At 41.1% G+C, this 27,365-nt stretch overlaps 2 protein-coding genes across 5 annotated transcripts in view; one reads left to right on the top strand and one right to left on the bottom strand.

Moving 5' to 3' along the window:
* LOC107274785 (KH domain-containing, RNA-binding, signal transduction-associated protein 3) overlaps positions 1 to 25,592 on the top strand; it is a 137,852-nt gene extending 112,260 nt beyond the window's left edge. For 3 of the 4 annotated variants that reach the window (XR_003061920.1, XR_003061917.1, XR_003061918.1), the window contains one exon: positions 24,835 to 25,592. The gene's annotated coding sequence lies outside the window, so the exon portion shown is untranslated. Of the gene's footprint in view, positions 1 to 14,600; positions 14,721 to 24,834 lie in introns of all 4 variants that reach the window. The other variant, XR_003061921.1, reaches the window with a different exon arrangement.
* Positions 5,952 to 6,983, bottom strand: LOC112495457 (ATP-dependent DNA helicase PIF6-like). Its single transcript, XM_025092077.1, has 2 exons — positions 6,757 to 6,983; positions 5,952 to 6,597 (listed from the first exon to the last, which is right to left on the bottom strand). Exons 1-2 carry the CDS (start codon positions 6,981 to 6,983, stop codon positions 5,988 to 5,990), a joined length of 837 nt encoding a protein of 278 aa, XP_024947845.1. The 3' UTR covers positions 5,952 to 5,987.
* Positions 25,593 to 27,365: the final 1,773 nt, after the last annotated feature.

Here is a 27,365-nt window from a genome sequence, read left to right as displayed (position 1 = left end):
TAAGTAATAACGAGAATGGAAATTTCTCGACTATTTTAACTAGATCAAATTAATAGCATGGACAAACTAACAACCCAGCGAACACAAAGTAGCCGTTACATATCGACAATGCTAAAATTTCCTACTCACGGATGAAACGATTACAAATAGCCTAAATAGAAATATGTTGATGTAACTTTGTTTTTGCTGGGGAAGTAATGGTATTAGAGTCTATTATCAAGTATAGCAATTTTGTCCTCTATTTATTTTCAATATTTCATTTAATCGATATTTTATACAAAAAGCACCTTACATTTATTAAGCCTTCAACGTACAACCGGATATCAGTATGCGCTGTGACCTGTTACGTGCAGAGAATAAAAAGTAGCAGTCAGTATTCCGTCATGGACAATCTTGGCCGTTTTCTGCCTTATAGAATATTCGCGCCTGAGAAGAAACTGCAACGTCCGAAATTCCTTGGTCTTGCCACCGAAACACGACCAATGAGAGCCCTTCGCGTTTCCGCCTAGTGCCAGACACTTCCACTGTGCATTACATTTTAAGCACTTCTTTTCGAAAATTCATCGAGTGCAAACTTAGAACCACCTTTATATTAGACGCCCTAGGGAAAATTAGTGCTGTGAACGGTGGACCCTCAAGGCATTCTAGAAGGTAGCGCAAAACTCATCGTCACTTATGCGAAAGACGTTATTTAGAAATCCCGTTCTCCATTATCTACGCCTGCTCTTGGTATTCCAGAGTTGCAACATCACAATTTGTTACCTCTGTTTCACTCCTAATTTCTTTAGGATAGGCAGGGATTTCAGAAATACTAGGTCAGATATCAAATTTCATGAATTGTATGGGTGGAATCTAGGAATCACACAAAAGATGTATAAATTCATTTGAAACGGTATATATTTTCACTCATCGTCGTCATCCTCATTCACAATAACAATAATTTTTATCTGCTCGTTTGATTCTCTCCTGTCCTTGAATTCTCAGGCTGACGTTCACCGGAGGATGAGTTTCCTGAAGAACCTCTCGCAGTGTTACCCTAATCCGATCTAGTAGGATTTTCATGTATTGCTGAGTTTTCGAATGAATTATTGTTTGCGAACGTGATGCGACGACGCGTTTCAGAATCAGGGAGATCTGAACTACGCAGCCACTCATGATACCGATCTCTTCGAAACTGCTCTCTTTCTCTTGTAGCCCGATCGCGTTCTGCTCTCTATGATTGCCCCATTTGAGGTTACCTCGCACGCACCTTTTTCGTTGATTATTACTCTTGGAATGATAGTATAATACAACTGTAACGTTATTTATATGCAAAAGGTTTACTATAGGAAGTGGTGCTGGAACAGGCCACTTATGTTTGCTTAATTTAGTAGAAATATAAAATATTACTTAAAAAATACTAATTTTATATATTCATTACATAAAAATTTTATAATATGGGTACATTTCGATCGTTGAGAGGATAATAATGATAGCGATGGATTCGTTTTCCAATTAAACTGAAATATAGAATATATAGATTGGTTTTTCTAATACTTTTGAAATGAGATGGAAAAAATGTTTTCTTCTATGTACCATTAACATCATTTAATCGGAGGAATCAATACTCGTTGTTATTTCTAACAACGAGTTTGGTTGTAACGAGACATTCTTATACGCGCTACAGGAACTTGCTGCGCCACCACTAACGAGGGAGAGGGTCGTATAGAAAACCGACGCTAGAAGTGAGAGAGACGTTCTTATACGGGACTTTTCCAACTTGTGACATAAATGGCGTCCCGAGCGAGGAGAAAAGGCTACCCCCACTATGCTGCGGCCTGGCTTGCTTCTAGGCTGCTGGCCGCCTCCACTCACGCTTTGCCACTGTTCCCCTAACTTCCTCTGGGGCACCATTAATGTCGCTCAGTGTACAAATAGGTAAAGAAGGCAAAGCAGTTAGCGCCATCTGTCGTGTAAAAAAGTAGATGGACGTGCGAAGACGACGATGACGACGACGACGGAACTGAAATAAAATCATCTCGCTCGCCATCTCAATACGCCCTGTTGTCGTACACTAATCCTATTGAACGTGGTGGCAATCAATTCAGAACCCTCAATTCCTGTAGTGAATGTATCAATAACTTTTTCTCATGCATAGCGGTTAATAAGATATTTCGTTCCAAACACAGGTATAAGAGTTGACTCAAGTAAAGAGTCTCTGCGAGCTGTGCCCTGTACAGCCGGTTGCCTGTTCTTGGCGCGAGACTCGGCCGAGTCTCTTGATACCCTGCATCAGCAAATTTTCTAAGAGAGAGCAAACTGTCTGAAATATTGTGGGCTGCTATGACATTTGATAACTTTATACTTTTATTCTCTGAATTATTTAAATATAAATTACTTTTCCCATAAATTTTAATATTTGCTTTCTTACTTTTATTAGCAGTTTTAATCTCTCCCTCCGCGCTCTTAGCAAAATCCTTGAGTAAAAACCCTTTATTTGTCAAGTGTTCTGTAGCACCGGAGTCGGCTATAAAACTGATATTTTTATCTGTATTATTCAGTTCTGAACTCTTACCTGCTAAATTTGCTTTTGCTTGATTTTCGCTGTTGCTCTGTCTCTTGCTTTTGTCATATGGGGTATTTCGGTTATTCTTACCCCTGTGATTCTGTTTGCCACTGAATGAACCCCTACCTTTGCCTCTACCTCTATTATTATTGAGATTATTCTGATTTTCATACTTCTGAACTTTGTTGGGGCACTGGTCTCCCTTGTGCCCCCTCACCTCGTTACAAACGTAGCAAAACCACGAATTGTACTCGAAAGCCCAGTGTCCTGTAAACTTGTTGCATCGGTGACACTTGCCGGACTGGTCCTTGGCACCCCGATTGCCCTGAGTACTCTGGCGGCTCTGGGCATTCTGGAAACTCTGATTGCTCGTGCGACTCTGTGTTAGATTTGCTCTGACCTCTGGATGTGATTGCTTTTGTGCTTCCACCTGTAGCAAACACTTTATCATATCCTCTTTCGTCATCTCTGACCCTGTTTGGTTTTTCACCAAAAATGTGGATCTTAGCTCTGGGCTAGTGTCACACACTGCATTATAAAAGACCGCTCTGACTTCTTCCTCTGATAAAATTATTTTTGTATTACAGGTGTCATACTCTTTAAGTATGTCATTAAACCGATCACAAAAATCTGATACTTTCTCATTGTTGCCCTTTTTAATTTTGTACAATTTTTGTCTCACGGTTATATGCGTCGTATTAGTTTCTATACATCTTATTTCTCTGATTTTATTTAAAATTTCGTTTGGGTCTTCAACCTGTAACAATTTTTTATAATAATATGTATCGACGTGACTCAATATAATACTTCTGACTTTAGTTTTCATTTTGATTGTTTTCTCTGACGAGTCATCTTCGAATTTCTCTGGATAGTCTAAGTACTCTGTTAATTCATACTCTGAAAACTCTGAATTTCACTGATCTACCATACATCTAGATCAGTTTTATTATTTAGGGTAAAGTTTCTTTTAATATGAATTTTACCATTATTTGTTTCTAATACTCTATTAAGTTTTTCTATTATTGTATTCATTTGATTTGACATCTCTGAATTGTACTCTGAATTGTCTCAATAAAGCGCCAATGAAAAATGCCGGTCAGAGTTTTAATAGCCGTTTATTCTGAGCAAAGGAAAGAAATAGATCTCGTACAGATCCGCGTGTAACGTAACTTCTGACGGCGAGCGCGGCCCTTCGTAAGGGCCGCAGGGTTAACCGTTCCCCACCGTCCCTAGCTTGCCCTATCACGAGGCGCGTCTCCCTATCACGCGGTCGCGATCACTGTAAGCTCGGTGGGCGAACCTCTTTCCTCGCGGAGATCCCTGCAGGTCAGCGTCCCGAACGCCTTGACCACCGATCTCCGCCCAGGACCCGTGAGTGTGGGTATCCCGGCCCTTCTCCGAGGGGACTCCGTGTAAAAAGAAGGGCCGCTCTCGGCGGTACTTACCGGTGTAGCGGCTTGTTCCTCCTCTCTACAACCACGAACCACTGTAATCCAAAGGGGTGAGAGGTCCTCCTTTCCGGCTGGCGACCCTTTCGCCCTTCCGTCCTCACTCCACTCTTTTGCACAAAACCAAATCGAGTCCAAGTCACAAGCCGCGTCGTCCACCAGAAGTCCACAATAATAGCCGAGTCGTATACCGAAAAGAAACAATACCCACAGAAATCGTCCGCACAGTCACACCACGTGTTACACGGTCGATTACCGGAAAGAGATTGAATTCGGCAAATCCGAAGATTGCCGATCTTCATTGTTGTCGGTTTGCCGAATTTAGCCGAAGGAATTCCCGCCTGACGGGAATTCCTGGCCCCCCTCCTCTTCCCTCGTCCAGCGGGTGGACCAAAACAAAAATACCCCCTTCCCGCGGTACCTTGCCGTCCGGGCCGCTCGTCGGGACGATCAGGTGTCCAGCGGACGGTTAGCGGGAAGCGGGCGGTCGATGGCATCCTCAGCGTAGGGTATCGGCCCTCGTGCCTCGCCTTCCGATCCGCCCCGCCGCCACCGCAGCTGAACCCCCTCCCACCCCGATCGCGCGACCCTTAGACGCGGACCCGCGGGTTGTATCCCTTAATGTAACGTGGCGCACCCAAGCCGGGCGCCTTATGCCACGTTACAAGGTACAGCTAGATAAAGAATTTACCGTTCTCTGAATGTTTATCTCTTTTAATTGCTCTAAAAGAGTTTTCGTTTCTGCCAAGCAAGTCCTGGTTAGACGCAGCTGTTCGTCTCCCCTCTTTTGTAAATCACTTGCCACCATTGTCAACAGCTCTGTCATTTTCTCTTGTTGTTCACTCATCTTGTTGACTGCCTCGGTGTTATCTTTTATAGCACCGGTGAGACATTCACCGTTTGCATATTGCTCTGCTCTGGTGGTGTTGACTCTGATGAACTTTCTGAAACTCTTGTCTCTGAACATTCTCTCTGTGGTGACGTTTTTGGTGTTATCTTCACCGTCCATCTCTCTGAATTAACTATGATATTTTATGTTAAGCTTTTACTCTGGACCTTCTATGACCTCCCAAAAAAAATAATTCGGAAACCTCGTGCCGAAAAAGACAAAACCCAGCGAAGCGTGGGCTGAGCCCATAACCTGTTGGACGTATTCGTCTATCTGGCTGGAGGTGGGCACAAGAAGACCAATCAAACACTCAGAAACACCAGTTTTATATGAAACTAGCGACCCAGCCACGCTTCGCTGTGGCTCCCTACACGGAAAAGAGGTAGATGCTTCGCTGTCCCTCAGTCTGATATTAATTATTAGAGAATTAAATAAAAGTATTCTAGCAAACAGATTTTCCCAGAAAACACATTTAATTTAATACCCAACTGTGGGACATAGCGATGCGCAGATGACGATCAATCGTTGCGATCGAATCGCAGTTCGATCGTTTTAGAAAAAACGAACGGTGATCAATCATTTTCAAACGTTGACAATATTTTATCACAATTTTAAAGTGTTAAAATACATTGTTTTTAAATAAAAGAAAATCGCGGCGTCATAATGTCCTCCATTATAGGCATCTTTCGCGTAATCTAAATCAGAAATCGAAAATAATTTTTGATCATTTTTTTTAGTTTTAATGCGGCGTTCTTACGAAAATGTTTTTTAAAACAATAAATAACATATAACAATCGAATTTCAAATTAATCAGATGCAAGTTGTATCCCCTCTCGACTTGAAAGCACTGTCAGAGCACAGCGTCCGTTCGTATTAGTGCATAATATTATCAGAGCACAGCATCCGTTCATATTAGTACATAATATTATCAGAGCACCGCATCCATTACAGTACAATATCTCACGATCAATAACAGATGGCGTCATATTGCACAATTTGCATTCGATTTTTTTATCATTTTCTTTAGAAATAACGTTACAAATAAAAAGAAATTGAAATGAAATCGAAAGAGTTTTAGTCGCATTTATAATTGGTTTACCAAATTTTAGGTCAATGCAGCGCTATATGATGTACAACGTTTTTTGTTTTGTTGTCCGGTGCATAGACAAACAATGCAGACGGCTTTCCGACACGCCGAACATGCCACGTACAATTGTCCGTGCGAAGAGCATGGAAATTCTAGATTGAGGCCACACAGTCGCAACGATTGTCCTTGAGCTTTGTTGATCGTCATGGCGAAAGTGACTCGGACGCGGAATTGGATGCGCTTGAACTCAAAAGGCAAATCAGTAGGTATCATTGGAATTCTCGGGATGAGTACTTCCTCGCCTTTGAACTTGCCTTTGAGTAACATCGCTTGAATGACATTGTTTTTCAGATGCTTCACTGCGAATCTAGTTCCATTGCACAGTTTCGGTTGATTTAGATTGCGCAGCATAATGATGATTGAGCCAACTTTCAGTTGCAAGTTGTGTGGTGGTAAACCGGGCAGATCCAATGAATTTAAAAATTCAATTGGATAGTTTGTGGCTTCGTCTTCCTTCGTAACGCAATCAATCGATTTGAACGAATGTAAATTGGTAGCGATGATGCTCTGAATGATGAAATTGACATCGTCAATGTCTTTGTTCTTGGCAGCTAAAATTGCTCGCTCACTCAGTCAATCGTGATTCAAGTAATTGCGAGCGACGTTCGGGAAAACTTTAGTAATAAGCTCTTCCTTAGACGATGTGAATTGGCCAAAATTAGGCGGGAATGAAATGAGGCCAGTCGACAGATCAAGCGCTATTTGGCCGTTACCAATTGAAAACAACTGTTTGGAGAATTCATCGGCTGATGGATCGTTTTGTAGCGTGAATCGCATATTAGTTGTCAATTCAATCTTTTTCACATATCGCCACAAATGCGACGCCTTCAGACATGCGTTCAGTTCATCGGCAGCTGTCGATCGTGGAATGACGGGAAGTGTTTGACGAAAATCGCCGGCTAACAGAACCATCGCACCACCGAAGAGTCTGGTATTGCAGCGCAAGTCTTTCATCGTTCTATCGAGGACCTCCAATGCACATTTGTGTGCAATCGTCCCAGATAATGATTTTGCAGTTTTTCAATATTTGTGCCATCGCTGAATTTTTTGAGATATTGCAAGTTAGTTCCTCATGTGTTTGGAGGTTTAAAGCTAATTTCAATGCTGAATGCGCTGTCCGACCGCCTTCCAGTAATGTTGCAGCTATTCCGGAGGAAGCAACCGCTAAGGCAATCTCGGATCTCGAACAGATTGATGCTAATAGCAACGAAATGAGGAATGTTTTTCCAGTTCCGCCAGACGCATTCAGAAAGTAAAAGCCACCGTTGCTATCGTTAACCGTTATTTTCGGTAGTTCTGCGAGTGCTGTACAGAATATCATCAGCCATTTCATCTTTGTACTTATTCCACAAATCGCGTACATTGGAAGGAAAACATGTCGAAATGATGATGGCGAACAATGTACGAATTTGGTGTGCTGACCCAGACACAATTGCATCGGAAAGTGTCAAGTCCCAATGGATGTCGTTTTCAAGCAAGTTCATCCGCTGACAGGCATCATGATATGTGACGCATGTTGTGCTGGGAGTCTCCTGACCCCATTGAGAAACGCCAGGCCAAGTAGTTAACGCGTGTAGCATTGCGCTAAGTCAGAACTAAAAGTGGCCTGGCAACCGAAATGTGGAAATCGAAAAATCGCACAATAATCACTTTTTGGAACTCCAGCTTATTGCTGCATGTCCGAAAACTGACAGTCTACAGTTCAAATCCGAACGGATAAGGTGGTCTCGTGGAGTAGACTCAGTACAGGAAATAGGAAGACCGAACGGTGCCTATATTTTTCCAAGTCGACGTACGTCAAAATACTGTACAACACACTTGATTATTTCAATAAACCTTGTCAGTTTTGTTGTATTCACGCGAGTTCCAACTTCTTAACTGGCAACGATCCCAAAAATACCTTGGCCCGAAACTCTCGAACGAACTCCTTCGTCACCGAGACGTTACGGCACAACAAGTGAAATAAGTTAAACAAAATTCTTTTCTTGTTTTTGCTAATCTTTCGTGGCCTTTGCTGAAGGGTGATTCCAAATTTCATATTTCTAGTTTTGTATGCGATATCTTCCGTTCTGATTTCTGTGATTTATTGAAGATGTACTGTATCTGATTATCGTTGCCGAACAATATTGTAATTTCGTCTTTATATTCTCGGTGGAACATTTGTGAATTTTGCGTGTCGCACACGTCCTTCCGGCGTCGCGCGCTAGCCGCCCTCCGAGGCGACCTTGCTTGTTGATGTTCCTCAACGTCGCGCCTTCAGCCGATTTCGAAATTGTACTACCCGTTCCGAGAACGTCTTTCCGCTGCAACGATAATGAAATACTTGTTATAATATTCTATCTTTTTCTGACTGTGATATTTTTTCTATGCCATATCTTGTAATAATTTATTGTAATATTTCTATTTATTGTGCTACTTTTCGTATCCGCGATTTTCAAGCTGGTGTTAGCGAACCCGCGTGTATTATCCTTTGTCGGATTCCTTCATAGTTATAATTCTGTTTGCGTGACTCTTTCGTATTACGGTTGTCGACCGCGGTTATAATTTCGCGCGTGCGAGAATTGGAACCGCGCAGATCGTTCCGCTGTCGTTCCTTGAGTTCCGATTTTTGTCAGTATCGCTATTTGGTTATTTTATTGCAATACGAATTTATTAGTTTAGTCCGAGAAATTCGATTCTTCCGACCATATTATTTTCCGTGGATATTGTCTTCTAGAAGTATCAAGCCCGCAGGCCCGTGTCTTACTCGCGTACGCGCTCACGCGTAGCGTCGTCGGCCGTGATTTGCCGATGAGCAGCCTGCGTCTATAGTTTTCTAAATTATATTTAGTGATCCTTATTCTCTTTTGCAATGTATAGCTTCCGATTTTAGATACCGAGGATTGTGAATTAATTGTATGATTTTTGTAAACCTATGCTTGGCTTTCGCTCGCACCCTCAGTAATGCCTGAATTAATGCTTTTGTAATTTTGCTATTGCGTCCATGGATTATTTGTAATTTTGTTCTGCTTAATACAGCTCTGGTGCGTTAACTATTTATTTCAGATTATTTTCTTGTAGTTTTCCGTATCACGTTCCTATAAGTCCTTGGCTGAGTTCTTTTCTTCCTTCCCTCTTGAATGCAGCGACGCTTCCGACGAGCTAGCCTCCGAAGCAGCGTACCATGGGACGTGTAGTGGTCTAATTTAGTACTATCTTTTGAGTTCCGGGTAACCTTTAGGTTTAGTTACGTTCTCTATTCTTTTTCTTGGCCGTGGTCCCCTATTTGTCTTGAGTGGCCGTGGTGCCTTTAGGTTAGTTAAGTTAGTATCTTTTGCGTGGCCGTGGTGCCCTTAGATTTAGTTCGCCTGGTGGCACCCTTTAGGTATTGCTACGTTCCACTCCTTATAACTATCAATGGCAACACACATTATATTCTTCTACACATTATAATCATTTAATCATTATTTAATTTAATAATTAATGTAATACATTATTAACGTTAGACTAACAATATTAAATTTTATATTTTACTTTGTTAATGTTCAACAATGACAAATAAACGGATAAGCCAGAATCTTCTCGGATAACATTCAAGGAGATTCAAAATACAGAGTACGACTTGGTATGTTGATTATCGGAAAAGGGTTAGCTATCAATCGATATATTAAGAATTTTGAAGAAGTGGAGTCACATTGACCAATCAGAAGTAGTTTTACTGCTATAAAAAGGGAGTCAGAAGTCGCATTCGTGGTGTCGTGAAAAGAGATTAAGAGAGCAATGTCAGAGTTGTCGAGTGTGTTAAAGTTCTAAATATAGTCGTGAGTCAAGTCAAAATATACCAAGTACCTCTAAACTTATCCAAGTTACCAAAATCAGAGTATTCACAATTACTTGTAACCTTCCCGGATAGAACTGAAGCCGAGTCTAGGGCCTCTACCTTATCCTATTAAATCATTAATATAAATCGAAACTTCGATCAACATTCCATACATCATCAGGACTTGGATAGGACTGATCCACGCCGAACGACCTAATTGAGATCCGATCGCATACTGAGGGAATTCCAAATATACTTGTTATACAAAATCTGAGTAAGTACAGACTCATGCCTAAACGAAGTGGTAGAAAAGTTCAATTATGTATAATATTCAGACAACTTGATAAACCATATATTCAAAAACAAACAAAACCAACGAGCCAAAAGAATCTTGACACGACAAAATATCAAGTTAACGAACAAGACAATTCTTTTCAATACATACCGTGGAAATTGATTCCCATAGAATTTTCAAGTTTACCAAAAGATTTACCTACTAAAGAATCACTTAAAAATAGAATATTTCCTGATCCGCGAAGACACATCTTGAGAAATTATCACAACTCCAAATCATAAAATTCGTTAGGCTTTGTATTAACACGTGGACGTGCTGTTAAAGTAGACCGAACCAACGAACCATCCTTTATATTACAAACCTCATTTCCGATTGCCTGATTTTCCGGATTTAGCAATCGTAACAGTATAGTTTGCTTTGTGGCAATCGGTTACCCCGGACCAAATACCTCTCGCGATCTTTATTGAATTGACAACGAGCCTAGAGCTCGTGGTGCTCTTTGGAGGGTACCTGGCGCCCAACAACCTTTTCGAGATCGCCGAGACCACTTGCGCTTCCCGATTTCCGTTGATGTAGAGTTCCGTTTTGTCGACAACCGAGATAATCGTCGCAATGTGTTCCATTGTAACTAGTTAAATGTAAGCAACTTTTTCTAACTTTATCAAATCCCAGCATTCCACACATTTCTTTTGTAATAACATTGCATTGAGCTCCAGTGTTTACCTTAAATATTGCTGTCTTATTATAGTCTTTGAATCTTATTCTTTCTATTATTTCCTTCTTACTTATATAATTAACCTGTACACTGCCCAAAAATACTTCATCTACATCACATTCATCATCTGTGTCTACAGGGTGTTCGTTATGAAACGCACTGTAGTAACACCGTTACATTCTTTTTCAAATTCTAACGAATATATACAGGGTGTTCGTTATGAAACACACTGTAGTAACATCGTTGCATTCCTTGTCAAATTCCAAAGAATACGTGTATTTTCATTTTTTATTTCATATATCAAAATTTCGAGATAATCAAGGTTGAAGTTGCAGTAATGCGACCAATCAGAACGTGTTTAAACGGAGCGTAGATGACGTCGCGAGCCAGCCCGCAAGGCCTGCTTACAGGAGGCCAATAACACTAAGATTATCGTCGTAGTGTCCCTGTTTATCTGCATGTAATTGAGACATGTAATACAAGAGACGATAATCTTAGTGTTATTGGCCTCCTGTAAGCAGGCCTTGCGGGCTGGCTCGCGACGTCATCTACGCTCCGTTTAAACACGTTCTGATTGGTCGCATTACTGCAACTTCAACCTTGATTATCTCGAAATTTTGATATATGAAATAAAAAATGAAAATACACGTATTCTTTGGAATTTGACAAGGAATGCAACGATGTTACTACAGTGTGTTTCATAACGAACACCCTGTATATCTACTGCTCTTACAAATTATTTCTTTGTTCTATATTTTAGTGCAAAATGTTGTTTCTTTCCACAATTATGGCATTCAGCATCATATGCAGGGCAGTTTACTCTTGTATGTTGTCTTCCACATTTCCCACAGCCATACCTTTTTTGGTTATCTTGCTGATGTTGCTGGTTTTTTCCGGTTACTCCTTGGTGTTGGTTCCTTGCATACAAAGATCCTTTCTGTGTTGATTTTCTATTTAGACTCTTAAACTGTTTCATCTCATATCCTCTTTGCTAATTCTGATTTGATATATTATTCTTCTTTATACCAGAAATTTCCTGTTAATTCTGAAATGTTTTCACTTGTTGTTCTCCAATTTCAGTAGCTTTACACAACTGTATTGCTTTAGAAAAGTTTAGATTACTTTCACGTAGCAATCTATCCTTCAGTCGTATATCTCTTATACCAGCAATAATGCGATTCTTGATCAATCCTTCTCTAAAGTCACCAAAATGACAGTCCACACTTAATTTTTTCAATTCTGTTACATATGAGTCAATTGATTCACCAGGATTCTGATTTCTTGTGAAGAACAAATGAGAATTCACACTTTCGTTATCCAATGGCACAAAATATTCGTCAAACTTATTTTGTACCTTCTGATAATTATTTTTTCTTCTAGTCCTAAGTATTATATATCTCTATGCATTCTTCATCCATCTAGTGTAGTAGTAATGCTACTTGTACTTCTTGACTCTTGTGTGAAGCACAGGTAGCTATGCAGAAAATCTGAAATTCTTGTTTCCACTTTTTATATGCTTCTGTATTCAAACTTGTCAGATTTTCTGGTGGATTTAGACCACTCACACCTATAACTTGTTGCAGATGATCGCAGCGACTAGTAACAGCATCCTGGAACTCTGGCTCCTGTTCATTCTTCTCCCTTTGTACCATTTTCTTTCCACGTGTTCAACCTTTTTCTTACTTTTGTTTTTTCAAAGGTGAAACAAAATACCACACAACTTTTCTTCCAGCCACTTGCATTTATTCTTTTTTTCTACTCTGGTCTGCAGCGCCATGTAATAAGTCTTGATTCTTGTTCATTCAATTGATTACAAAATCATTATAAACTTAAGATCCTTTATTCTAATAATCTCTCGTCTCCTACACTACCAACCACACCTCCTCATTGCTTGCTCTCAGGCTTGCCAACCCTCTTGTTGGCAACCCCATTACAAATGTTAAGTGTTGATGGGTATAGAGGTGCGGAGGACGTGGTGGGGGTATGTCAAGCATATACTATATACAAATTATAGTTCCAATCCCGGCGGGTAGATGGCGCCCCGAAAAACTCAAGCATCGACATATAGTACTGGACTGCTCACTGTTGCCGCAGAAAGTGTAACCGGGAATAGAAAGAGAGAGCAAATCGTAAGGACCGTTCTGTCCTTTTCTATCATTTTTCTATTGATCGAAAGTTTTCTGGATGGAAAAGACTGTAATATGCAAAATAAGAACCATGTGAAAGAGTACTCCGCACATCTAAAATATACGTTGTTACAGTCGAATCTTGGAGACAGAAGCCTCCGTCAGTCAAATCCATCGGTTGAGTTTATAAAAATTCAATATTAAAAAATGGTGATTCATTGTGTTATGTGTGGGCTATCGCGAAACGTATACTTTGAGCCCAATACGATAAGCTTTCACAAGTAGGTAAAGTAGAAATATAACCTTAAATGTTATAGTTAACATAAGATTAAATCAATTCTTAAACTTATAAAATATATAAATAAAGTTCATCATGAAACATACATTTTACTACGCGGGGTTCCCTTATTCCTGATTCCGTTCCTGCCCAAGAGAAGGACAGAAAGGTCCTTATGATTTGCTCTCTCTTTCTATTCCCGGTTACACTTTTTGCGGCTACAGTGAGCAGTCTAGTACCTCCGTGAACCTGGCCGGCGCACTTTGACTTTTTGAACTTTTTCTTTTGCAGATCATTTGTAGGTCGTTTGTATGATTAATTAAAACGTTTGTCGGTTAACGGTTTATTATAAAGATCAAAAATAAAAATGTACATTAAGTTAGCCGTAATTTTTTTATTTTTTTATCTATCTTTGTTTTTCGAGACTCTCTGTCGGAAGTTTTTTTTTTTTCTTCAGGACGTTACGACATTTTTTTTTTAATGCAACGTATTAAGGAGGTTGAAGCGCTTCACGCCAATCAAATCAGAGTTAAATATTTTTTATCGTGTTTACAAAGTTTTATGAATTAATTGATTGCAGTGAAGGGTATTTTGTATTATAACATGTGCCCATAACCCATTGAAACATTCAGAGCGATGTATTTACAATAATATTACCTGATTAATATCGATTTCCGAACAGGTACATTGTTTCAATTCTTTTCTAAGAATAATCCGTAATTTTTTACCGATTTTAATGAGACTTGGCTCGTTTCGTTTGTCAAGTAATCGTTTACGAATTCACTGCCTAAATATTTGATAATATTAACGATTTAATAATTATAGCCTTTTGTTTATAAAGAAATTTTTTCGCTAGATAAATAAAAGGCTATCATTTTAAAAAGGTTAGCACTGTTCAATATTTAGACGGTGAATTTGTAGAGCATCGTTCGAGAAACAGAATAAGCTGTCTCGCATTTAAAACGAAAACATACCCTCTCGGAATTTAACGTTAATTACTTAATGTTCTTGTAAATTACCCAGCATTAATGTTTCTCTAGATTAAGGACACATTAAATTTACAAAAACGATTACTAAAATTTAGCACTAATTTGATCAGCGTGAAGCGCATGTTATAATACAAATCACCTTCTTCGTAGTTGCGTCTGCTTCGAAAAACGCTGGCTTCAGTCTTTCGGTGGAGACGGTTTCTCTTTCTCCATTTATGAGAATTATGAAGATCGTGTCAGAAATGCGTTCTGCCACCTCAAATATTGTCCTTCGTAAGATTGTTCCAGTGGTCTTCTCACGTGGTCCATTCTTAAAAATACATGACTGCAGGTGTGTAGAGTTTTCTGAATGAATGCCTTTCTTTTGCAGTAGTGTGCTGTAGGAACCGGACGAACGTCTCGCATGTATTTTCGCAGTAAATTTGTGTGCGTAAATTTGCTGACTGACCGTGGTTTCTGAGTCGACGAGGAATTCTCCAGGAATTCGCATGTGAGTACCGTAGACAAGTTCTGCCGCTGATACTTGGATGTCCTCCTTTATGCTGGTTTGAAGTCCTAGCAGTATCATGGGTAGTGTGTCAACCCAGAAATTAGATTCGTGGCACACGATGGCGGTTTTGAGTGACCGGTGCCATCGTTCCACCATACCGTTGGACGCCGGGTGGTATGATGTAGTTCTTGTTCATTCAGCCCCGATGAATTTAACTACGACTTCAAAGAATATAGATTCGAACTGCGAATCACGATCAGTAGTTATGGTTGTTGGCGCTCCAAAACGTGCTATCCAGTTGGTGAAAAGTGCATCAACCATGGTGTCGGTTGATGTATCCTTAATCGGAATAGCTTCAGACCATCTTGTGAATCTGTCAATTACGGTTAGACAGTATTTGTAATCTCCGCATGGTGGTAGTGGTCCAAAAATATCCATGTGTATGTGACTGAAACGCTTGTCAGGAACTGGAATGTGTGCAGGAACGTTATGATTGTGACGTGAGATTTTGCTTCGCTGACATGCGATGCAAGTTCTTGCCCATTCTATGATGTCCTTGTTCATTGACGGCCATACGAATTTGCGTTGAATAGTGCGTCTTCGTAGTGCGTCCGCTGGGATGCGACAGTCCGTGTGTTTCATCGAATGTTTGTTATCTCAATGGACGAGGAATGTACGAACGAATATACTCAGTGGATGTGTTGCAGTAGACTACGGTGTCAGTGTCGTCTACGCGTAGTCTCCGAAGTTGCAGTGTTGAGTTTGAATTGAGTAATTCCTTCAGTTCCGGATCAACAGCCTGTACGTTAACAATGTCATCTGTAGATACTATTATTGGTAAATTTATCTCGTTTACCCGGGACAATACGTCTGCGACGATTTTGTCTGATCCCACAACATAAACGATGTTGGTAGTAAACTGTCCAATGAAATTTAGTTGTCTTAGTTGTCGTGGTGATGCCTTGTCAGATTTCTGACGGAACGTGTACGTTAACGATTTGTGATCCGTTTTTATGATAAGTCTTCGCCCTTCCACAAGAAAGCGAAAAACCTTGAGTCCAGAATAAATGGCTTGAAGTTCTATATCGTATGCACTGTAATTTCTCTGTGCGTTGAATAGTTTTAGAGAAAAATCCAAGTGGTTCCCAGGTGTCATCAACGAGTTGTTCCAAGACAGCTCCCATGGCTGTATCCGATGCATCGGTGTGAAGAGCCAGCATAGCATTTTCAATGGGGTGAGCCAATAGTGCTGTGTGAGCTATCTGATTCTTGCACTCATCGAATGCTCGTTCCGTGGTAGAATTCCACTCAATGGATTGTTTGTGTTTCTTCTTTGCTCCGACCAGGTAGGAATTTAGTGGACCCTGTGTTTCAGCTACGTTCCTTACAAACCGCCTGTAGAAATTGACGATACCAAGGAATCGTCTCAGTTCGGAAACGGTTGTGGGCTTTTCGTATTGCTTGATGGCTGCTACTCTTTCGTCCAGTGGACGTGTTCCATGTTAATCCACCATAAAACCCAAGTATTGGACTGACTTTGCTCCGATTAGGCACTTGTCGACGTTGATTGATATGCCATACTGTTGTAATCGCTCGAAAACTTGACGGAGATGTTGCCTGTGCTCTTGTTCGTCGTTGGATGCGATAATAACATCGTCGACATAACAGAAACAGCAATCAATTCCTCTCAAGACTGCGTCGATGAAGCGTTGGAATGACTGTGCTGCATTGCAGAGGCCAAAAGTCATTACGGTAAATTCGAACAATCGGAAAGGTGTGATCACCGCTGTTTTTGGACGGTCGTTTTCCGCCACAGGAATTTTGTGGTAGGCATTTGTCAGGTCTAGTATGGTGAATATCCTGCAACCACGAAGTCTGCGAGAAATCGTGAAGGTGAGGAATCGGGTACTTATCCGGTAGTGTGACTGCATTCAGCCGTCGGTAATCTCCGCAGGATCCCCACTCTCCTGACTTCTTACGAGCCAGGTGAAGCGGGAAAGCTCACGGGTTCTTGGAAGGTCGGCATATGCCCTGTTCCAGCATGAATTCGATGTCCGCTTTGGCAGCCTTTAGTTTCTCGCCAGTCAAGCGGCGGGCACGTTCAGCGACCGTTGGTCTTTTCGTCTCGATATGATGTTAAACCCCGTGTTTGGGATCCCCAGTGAACTGCACCGGGCGCGTGATATCCATGAACTCACGTAGTAGGTCGTTGAATGGGATGTGGCTGGTTATAGTTCTCACCGTTGAGTCAGCATATGCTGAAATTGTACCTGAAACAGACATTTTAGTTTCCGCGTCCGTAACGCGATACCTTTTAGATCTATCAGTAGACCGTAAAGGTGAATGAAGTCTGTGCCGAGGATTAGCTTCGTCATGTTGGCGATTATGAATACCCAGGTGAACTTCCTGCGAAGTCCTAGGTTTAGGCTAAGAGTTCTAGTGCCATGAGTTGCGATTGGGGAACCGTTAGCAGCAAACAACTGTGTTGTGGTCGGCTTGACGGATGTTCTCCCTGCCAGCTGTCGTGGAAGAACTAAAACACCAGCTCCTGAAATCTATAAGGAATCGCAACCCTGTCGCTCTATCTATCACGGTGAGGCGGGGTGACTGTCTGTCGTCGTCATGTACCGCCTTCGCGTATGACGATGCAGTTAGTTTCCCTGATCCTGTGAAGGTTTTGTCCACGAACACGGACTTGTGCAATTTCTTACATTACGTCCGAATCTCCTGTGATAATAACATAAGCCCTCTGGATTGTCTCTGGAATGAGATCTTGAGCGTTGCTTGTTGTGTGAATCCGTAGGTTGGTTTGTTCGCTGTTTCTTGGTGAAGGCTTTTATTATGTCCTTTATCTCAGACAATTTGTCAACCTCCAATGGTATCGAATTTTCTGAACTTGGCCTGTTGCCAGATTGACTTACCAGCTTGGTCACCAGTAGTGATAGGTCATCGATCCTCTTCGACAAGTCTGCAACGTAACTTGGTGCTGGATCCTTGCTGCCATCGACCATTGTCACGAAGGGAGTGTTTGCACGTTCCATTGCTTTGTCTGCTACCTCAGCCAGTTTGTTAAGTTCAACATCTTTGACTACTGCGAGGAGTTTCTGAACGTCGGTCTGGTAGGCCTTTTCCTCCGAGGGATCTCATTTCCCTGAGCAGCTTTGTGGGATGTCTGTCACCTAATTCGAGTCCACTGAATAGTTTGTGTAGCTGCACTTCCTGCGATTCTGTGAATCTCTGTATGAGGATCTTTTTGAGGTGCTGGTATTTGTCTTGATCTGATGGAGACTCTAATACGTCTTCTATGACAGTCATTATTTCGTCACCCAAATGAGAAACAACGGTGCTGTACTTTACCTCGTCTGATCGGACGTAATACAGGGTGAACTGGCTCTCTAGCTGAACGAATCAGTGTTTTGGTTTGTGTTTCCAGAAGGAAGGTATCTTGACGTTTCGGAATTCGTTGCCTTCGACTTCCTGCGGGTTCAATGCCAGTGACTGTTGTCTTCGGGGAACGGCGTTGAAAGCCAGGTTGGGTGCCGCCAAAGGTACTTCTTCCGCTTGATCCTCGGGAACGTTTCCGCCGAAAAGCTGATTTTCCGCGTTTAGAGGATTCTCAGCCATTGTATTTTGGTGTGATGACTTGGTCTTCCTAAACTAGGCGCGTACCTGTCCATTGTTTTGCATGTGACGCAGTTGCCGACTCACGTGGAAAGTTCTCGCAGGCCCTTTGTCCCTTTGTCTCGCCACGTGGTTAACGTGATCACGTCGGGGTAACCAATTAAATTGTGGGGGCACAAGTAGTTTCACCGCCACTATTTCTTTAATGCTAATAGCGTCAAAAAGCAAGTCATATGAAAACAGGTAATTTTTTTAACAAGTCTTTTTTTTTTATTTTTAGATTCCCGTGGATGTACAGTCAACCGCATTAATGGTGACAACGGTGGACGCCGTGCGGTGAGGTAAGAGAGGAGATTTGGGAAACGCCTGCTCGCGTAGCTTGGCCTATGCGTGCAACGCAGAAAACACTACGGTGCGAGCGAGACGCCAGAGCGTCGCTCGGTGCGTCTTTGTTGCACAGCACTAGTGTAGGCGAGACACCAACAAGACCCCTAATGTGCAATAGGGAGCTTGGTGGGGGACTGCTCGTGTCCGGGCGCACGCTCTTGCTCTTTCTCTCTCAGACTAATGCTCTATGACGAGAACAGCTACTACCCCGATAAGAAACGAGAAGGAGCTTTGGGACTTTCGATAGTGGGAATGAGATAGACTTTTCGATTACCCATCCTCGTCAAACAACGTTAGTAAGACAAAGAGAGATATATGCGACGTGGTGGCTAGGAACAAGTGTCCCAGCGTCTAAGACATTGAAGCGTCCTACCGTGCGGTCTTTTCGCACAGCACGAGTATAAGCGAGACGGCAATAGGTCCCTGAGTCGCACCTATTCACAATGTGTTCACGCTGGGACACGTGTTCCTAGCCACCACGTCGCATATATCTCTCTTTATCTTACTAACGTTGTTTGACGAGGATGGATATTCGAAAAGTCTATCTCATCCCATTATCGAAAGTCCCAAAGCTCCTTATCGTTTCTTATCGGGGTAGTAGCTGTTCTCGTCATAGAGCATTAGTCTGAGAGAGAAAGAGCAAGAGCGTGCGCCCGGACACGAGCAGTCCCCCACCAAGCTCCCTATTGCACATTAGGGGTCTTGTTGGTGTCTCGCCTACACTAGTGCTGTGCAACAAAGACGCACCGAGCGACGCTCTGGCGTCTCGCTCGCACCGTAGTGTTTTCTGCGTTGCACGCATAGGCCAAGATACGCGAGCAGGCGCCTCCTAAATCTCCTCTCTTACCTTACCGCACGACGTCCACCGTTGTCACCATTATTGCGAGGTAAGTAGTAGGAGTAGGAGTGTGTTACTTAACGCTACGCCTAGCCATGGCGCTAGTGTTTTTCCGTCGCTGCGCATTTTTAAGGCTAGTTTACAATTCTACATTTCTTTTAGGTTGATCTCCATAGGTTTTTGGGAGCGCCATCTACCCGCCGGGATTGGAACTACAATTTTGCTATGGTATATCCTTGACATACCCACACAACGTCCTCCACAACTCTATACCTATCTAGACTTAACGTGACAAATATTTAGTTTTTGCGAAGGAAAGTCATTAAAAATGACTCATCACTGATAAACACAGATCTCATTACTCATTGTCATAATAGCTTCATGTCAAAGAATTGCGGTAAGCGGATGAAATAGCGCAAAAATGATAACTTCAGTTTTCTGTATTGGTGATATTTTGTTTATACAGAGTGTGTCAGCTAAGATGCACGTTTGAGATTTGTAGTGAAAAGGTGCACAATTTCGAAAATCTGATGTCACGACCATTGAATATTTTTTGATTGCGCATAGAATAGGCATATTATTATTGTTCGCTTAACTTCCGGTCGCGAATAAAAAAAAATTATCTTCGCCATTTCAAATGGTATTGAAAAAAGTTAAATGCAAATGTTGTAGAGCAAGAAAAAATAATACAGATGAAAAAAAAATCGGACGGATTGCACAAATAATAAGGGAGATATTTGCGTTCGAAATTTTATCATTTTTTAACAAATTCTTGATACTGGTGGAATGCCTTAGCTTCGTGCAATAGCTTCACGCCGAACTCACGATTCGCATTTGTTTTGAGGTAAGCGTTCAGTCAGACGCAAACCCGTACAAGGTTGCTAAAACATATTACAATGCCATTTTTTACTAAAAGTCAGAAACCGAAGTATTACTGATGTAGATTTCCGTGATCCTGGATGTAGATTTTGGAATCTTCGTGTTCCTCGCCGTACAATTTGGAGTATTTGTTTTCCTAAACGTAGACTTTGGAGTCTTTGTGTTCATCGACGTAGATTTTGGAGACTTCGTGCTCCTGGACGTAGATTTCGAAATCGACGATTTCAACGAAATCCAGAGTCGGCAAGTGCTCTTTAACTTTTATACCGGAAGTCGCAAATGGCTGCAAATTGGTATACTTATTCTTGAGACGAAAAAAAGGGATACGAGTTTTTGCATTTCTCTCCTGGTCCATTCTTTACATTTGACGTATTTTTTTGTTACCTATATCGACCTTCATTTCTAAACAGAAGAATAACGTAGCCGACGGGAAGCATAATTGCAGACTCAGCACGTTACCCAGTGCATTGCCCGTGCCACTTACCCAGCTGGTTAGCCGAGTGCATTCCTAACGTCCTAACCGTACCTAGAGCATCAGCAAAAATCGACTATATAAGCAGCCAAAATCATGGCACAACTGCTCAGAAAATCATTCAATTTCACGCGTAAAAGATCGGACTGCACGTTGTCACTCGTGGCTCTAACCGTTAGAGTATTAGATTCAGTGTAGTATTCGCAATCTGGCCTAGGTACGGATTCGTTATATAAGCAGCCAAAATCACGTCCTAACCGTACCTAGAGCATCAGCGAAAATCGACTATATAAGCAGCCAAAATCATGGCACAGACGCTGAGAAAATCATTCAATTTCACGCGTAAAAGATCGGATTGCACGTTGTCACTCGTGGCTCTAACCGTTAGAGTATTAGATTCAGTGTAGTATTCGCAATCTGGCCTAGGTACGGATTCGTTATTACATACCCTAGGGAACAAGCTGGATCGGTTACCGGGCAAAATAGAGCTGCATAGACTACTCTTTCCGAATATCGCATAGTTTTGATAGATTTCTGTTCCACTAAATTTCATCTTGCCTTAACCTCACACACAGTTAGGTTTTGTTATCCGATATTTCTCATAATAGAAACACTGTACACGACAATTAATAGAAAACTTTTAAATTGGTTGTAACAATATATGGTAAACTCACATTTTACTCGCGTTTTTAAATATCTCTTACCCATCCTCAACATTTCAGAGAATATCTGCCCACGTTGGAATAGCAAGGCGTGTTTCAACACCTTAAACGAGCAGCGAACCCACCATTGAGTGCATTCTTACCGCTCGGAATTCACTCAAACATTATTCACGTTACCTCCGGTCGTTTCTTTTTTTTTGGTTACTTCTAAATTTTTGTTATCAAATTTAAAGGCCTCGCTAGCCACTACGGCCTACGTAACATTTTACAAGACTCGGAGTCGATGAGTGTTGCATAACTTTACCACCGGAAGTCGTAAAAGGTTGCAAATTAGTATAAATATTTTCTGGGCGAAATAAGGCGTTACGTGTTTTTGCATTTCTCTCCTGGACCATTTTTTCAATTTGACGTATTTTTTACAAGATCAGGAGTCGACAAGTATTGCGTAGCATTGCCACTGGAAGTAGCAAAACGCTGCAACGTAACGGGTAACATGAAGTTATATAGCGAAATGTAATTTTGACTTCTTACAAACTGCGGTGCAATGAGCCGAAATTTTGGTTATTTGAAAGTGCAGAAAAAAGGGCAAATTCTCATAAGTGACAGCTTCAGGTGTCCTACTTGAGATGAGACATACAGGTGGATACGGAGAAAAACAAAGATGAAGACATAGGTGAAGTCATCAAGGGATTCGGTCGAGTCTCGCGCCAAGTACAGGCAACCCGCCGTACAGGGCACGGCCTGCTGAGACTCTTTACTCTAAGCATCTCTTGTACCTGTGTTTCGACTCAAATATCTTATGAACGGCTGTATGTGAGAAAAATTTATTGATACATTCACTGTAGGAATCAAGGGTTCTGAATTGATTGCCACCAAATTCAATATTAGTGTACAGGATCAGAACGTATTCACATGGCGAGCGAGATGATTTTATTTCAGGTCCGTCGTCGTCGTCGTCATCGTTGTCGTCGTCATCGTCGTCGTCGTCTTTGCACGTCCATCGCCTTTTTTACATGACAGATGGCGCTGACTGCTTTGCCTTCTTTACCTATTTGTACTCTGTATGGTGTTAGTAATTTACGAATACACAACACAATCAAATACACTTTATACGTGAAGCTACCGTTCATACCGAATTTTTAGTTAGTAGAAGGGAGCTTTTACTACAGTATAGAATTATTAAGTGTTTAATAGCATTCGTGTGGAGCGCGCGTGTATAGGTGTACGTATGTGTGTGCTTCGATATAGTTTCTCGTATTTTAGATCACAGCTTTTAGAGATATAGGATGTCCAGGTGTTCCGCTCCATACTTTCCTGTGTCTAAGTGTCGGGTGTGAAAGTCCAGGGTGTCCAGGTGTTCCGCTTCGTACTTTTCCGTATCTAGATGCCGGGCGTGGAAATCCAGGGTGTCCAGGTGTTCGGTTTCGTAGTTTCTTACAACTAGGTGTTGGGCGTGGAAGTCCAGGGTGTCTAGGTGTTCCTTTCCGTAGTTTCTTGTATCTAGGTACTGGATGTGGAAGTCCAGGGTGTCTAGGTATTCCGCTCCGTAGTTTCCTGTGTCCAGGTGTAGGATATGGAAGTCCAAGGTGTCCAAGTATTCCGCTCCGTAGTTTTCTGTATCTAGGTGTCAGATGTGGAAGTTCAGGGTATCCAGGTGTTCTGCTCCGTATTTTCTTGTATCTAGGCATCGGACGTAGAAGTCCAGGAAAGTGTGTAACGAGCGCCGCTTTGGCGCTTCGCTCAAACTTTGTTGTTCGCACGGCCTGAGGTACGTAAATAATCCAGCATACTCTCCTCTCTTACGTTTACCACACGGCTTTAACAAGCTGGATACCATTAACGATGCTTATATGCATTGAAGATTACATTTTCTTCAAAAATTTGTATATATGTTTATGCATTTCTAAAAAAAAAGGATCGTACAGATTAATTTTATATGCCACTAAACATTTTCCACAACGCAATATATTTTTCTGATTAGCGACATCATGATGCATTTACATTTTATATCTGTAACAATATTCTATGTCCCGTTGAGCAATAAAAACTTGTGATATCCCCTAAAAAACACTTACGTGTAAAAAACTACGCCAAGTACAGGAGTGCTGTGTATTCCTCTAATAAAAAGTATTGATATTAGGTCATTGAGTCCAAGTACATTGGTCATTACATGTTTGCCTATTATATGATCTAGCACTGGCCTATCATTTTAGTTGTATTTTCAAAATTTCCTATAACGTTTTCACTACTCTTTTACATTACTACTGCTTACCGTAGTTGATTATGATTTAATGGTTATTTAATAATTAATAAGCTGATTGCTTATCGAGTACTACTTGGCGGGTCCGTGCCAGGAATTCCAAAGTACTTACTTTGAACGTACTAATAGTATCCTAAAACTATATGTTTGTTATTAACCTTTTACCGTGATTATTTTTTACGAGTTATTGTTAATAAGCTCTATGTAGAAAGTTGACATTGGTTTTGAGTTTGATGACTGGCAGAATGAACGCAAATTTATGCAAAGAAATGCACGGATCCGCCAAGTAGTACTCGATAAGTAATCAGCTAAAGTTTTATTAATTATTAAATAACCATTAAATCATAATCGGATGTTGGCCCGCATCCTTGAGAATGCGATGGATCGTCATCCTACTAATTCCGGTCCTACTCAATATGCACCGCGTGCTCGTAATAGGATCATTTTCAAATGTTTCTAACACTTCCTCTTCATTTTCTGGATTCCTTGCCGTTCTTGGTCTGCCACCATCGATACTGCCGCCTCGTTGAGGTGCGAGAGGTTGGTTTTCTGTGATGGTTCGCCTCACCAAATTACGTAATACAAGACCGCGAGTGTTCCTCCGATGGAGTTCGGCAAATGCTGCAGCTGCCGCATTTGCGTTGCGATTATTGTCACTGTTCAGGACCAACATTTCCGCATTTCCAACATTTCGGCATTAATATAATTTGCGGTCATCGTAGTGTCTTCATATAACGTCAAGGCTATGACAGATGACTGCATTGATTCTCCGTTTTGATCAGTTACGAACGGTATCGCGTCAACGTGATGTGCCTGCTTTTGTTGGTACCGGAGAGTCAACGCAGTCATCTGTCATAGCTTTGACGTTATATGAAGTATCTACAAACATAAATAAACGAATGAATAAATATAATATAAATGTATAAATAGATTTATACATTGATTAATTTATATTGCAACATGACACAGATTGAATATTTTCTGTTTTATTCCAGGTAGGCCCATTTGTATTGCCTCCTCGTCTCAACGGCCGCCGCTATCGCAGGTTTTCATAACGGCAGCTTGGTGAATTGCTTCGGATTGCCGACGTACCAGGAGAACAAATGAACCGAATTTGGTTCCAGCACGACCGAATTCCCGCTCACAGCACTGGAGAGTTTCGCGAATGCGTGAACCAACAATTCGCGGGTCATTGCATTGGACGAGGATTACCTGTGCCCTGGCCGCCACGATTTCCGATTTAAATCCCCTCGATTTTTTCTTTTGGGTATATATCAAGGAATCGATCTATCGAACCAAGATCAAAAATGACCGAGACCTGAGCTACGATGTGACACGGTCATTTGTGCAATCACGCTTAACATGGTCGGTAATTGTAATCGGGGTTTCCTTCGCCACGTCGAGTGCTGCATTTTAGCGAGTGGTGATCATTTCCAAGAACTATTATAGACTGGTGTTGCACGACGTTGGTAGAATTTTTTTATTTTACTAATTAACTTACCTGATTGTCCGCGTTGCATGCATACTCGTTTTAACGTAGTATTAGCTGGTTCTTCTTTCATTCGTTTAGCAACAGTCTGAGAATAGGTTCTTTTCAGAGCCGCCAAAAATATCTTACGTACGAGATGTTCAAGGTGACATGAAACAGTTCTTTTCAGAACCACATTTAATTAATAATAAAAATGGTTTTTCCTTCCCACTCTCTTATAATGTAATATTGAAATATTAATAAAAATCACTGATGTCGATATAATGTATTGCGTTCTCATTTCTAATAAAGATAAGTAATTCTAGGTTTTCCCGTAAATGTTTAGAGAGTGCACAAAGGTAAGGTTGTAATTAATTCTTTAACAACTACTTTGGCTCCTATCAGCCTTTATCTGTGTCTTTCTGCAAAATATTCTCTATGGCCCTTACTCATACCTCTCTTTTAGTGTTAAGAGACGTCTATTAGTCGTTAAAAGACAGTCGATAAAAGACGTCTCTTAACGCTAAAAGAGAGGTATGAGTAAGAGCCTATGACTTCACCTATATCTTTTTCTTTGTTTTTCTTCGTATCCACCTGCATGTCTCATCTCAAGTAGGACACCTGAAGCTGTCACGTATGAGAATTTGCTCTTTTTTCTGCACTTTCAAATAACCAAATTTCAGCTCATTGCACCGCAGTTTGTAAGAAGTTATAATTATATATCGCCATGTGACTTCATGTCACCCGTTACGTTGCAGCGCTTTGCTACTTCCAGTGGCAAAGTTACGCAACACTCGTCGAATCTGGAACTTGTAAAAAATACGTCAAATTTAAAAAATGGATTAGGAGAGAAATGTCAAAACACGTATCCCTTTTCTTCGTCCCAATAATGAGTATATCAATTTGCAGCCATTTGCGACTTCCGGTATAAAAGTTACGGCGAGGAACACGAAGATTCCGAAATGTACATCCAGGATCACGGAAATCTACATCAGGAATACTTCTGACTTATGGCTTCTGACATTTAATAAAAAATAGCATTGTAATATGTTTTAGCCACCTTGTACGGGTTTGCGTCTGACTAAACGCTTACCTCAAGGCAATGCGCATCATAAGTTCGACGTGAAGCTGCTACACGAAGCTAAGGCGTTCCACCAGTATCAAAAATTTGTCAAAACATGATAAAATTTCGAACGCAAATATCTCCCTTATTATTTGTGCAGTCCGTCCGAATTTTGTTTCGTCTCTATTATTTTTTCTTGATCTACAACTTTTGCATTTAACTTTTTTTAATATCATTTGAAATGGCGAAGATAATTTTTTTTATTTGCGACCAGAAGTTAAGCGAAAATTAATAAAATGCCTATTTGATGCACAATCAAAAAATATTCAAGGGTCGTGATATCAGATTTAGGAAATTGTGCACCGTTTCACCGCAAATCTCAAAGATGCATCTTAGCTGATACACTCTGTATGTATTTTAGTAGTATAAGTTTGGGGGTTCTGGATATAGATTCCTGCACCGACATAATACCGACACTCCAGAGCCTTCGAAGGTGGGTGTCCGTGCTAAGTTGCCGCCTTGAGCTCTACGATTTCTGAGGTCGTGCAGAATTTTTATTCATTCCGAATAATGTGTTGTTGTTATCGAAAGTGATACGATCGCGTCTTTCAGGTAAATCCGCGCTCCGTACCCATTCGCGGTACCGATCTCTTCGAAACTGTTCTCTCGCCCTCATGGCTCGTTCTCGTTCTCCTTCTCTCCCATGCGAATGTCCCATTTTTAGGATAAGTTTCACAGATGCTGCCTCAAAGGATTTTCGTTGCAAACTAATTTTATGATGTAGTTGCGTCGTTACTTGTAACTGAATATTCTAGAAAATGCGTATCGATTTCTTGGAAGAAGCATATAAACTTTTGAAGAAATTGAAAAATGGATGAAATTTGGCATTGAAAATATTACTTTTGAATAAAATTTTGAGAAACGTTACTCTTACGATCGAAGAGAGAATCAAAATTTTAACAACGATCGAAATCCTCAAATCTCTGAACGAAAAA

The sequence above is a fragment of the Cephus cinctus genome, unplaced genomic scaffold, assembly GCF_000341935.2.
Source record: "Cephus cinctus unplaced genomic scaffold, Ccin1 Ccin1_scaffold0108, whole genome shotgun sequence".
NCBI classification, from domain to species: domain Eukaryota; kingdom Metazoa; phylum Arthropoda; class Insecta; order Hymenoptera; family Cephidae; genus Cephus; species Cephus cinctus.
Note: the sequence above shows the minus strand (reverse complement) of the source record. Positions and strands in the feature narration are given on the sequence as shown.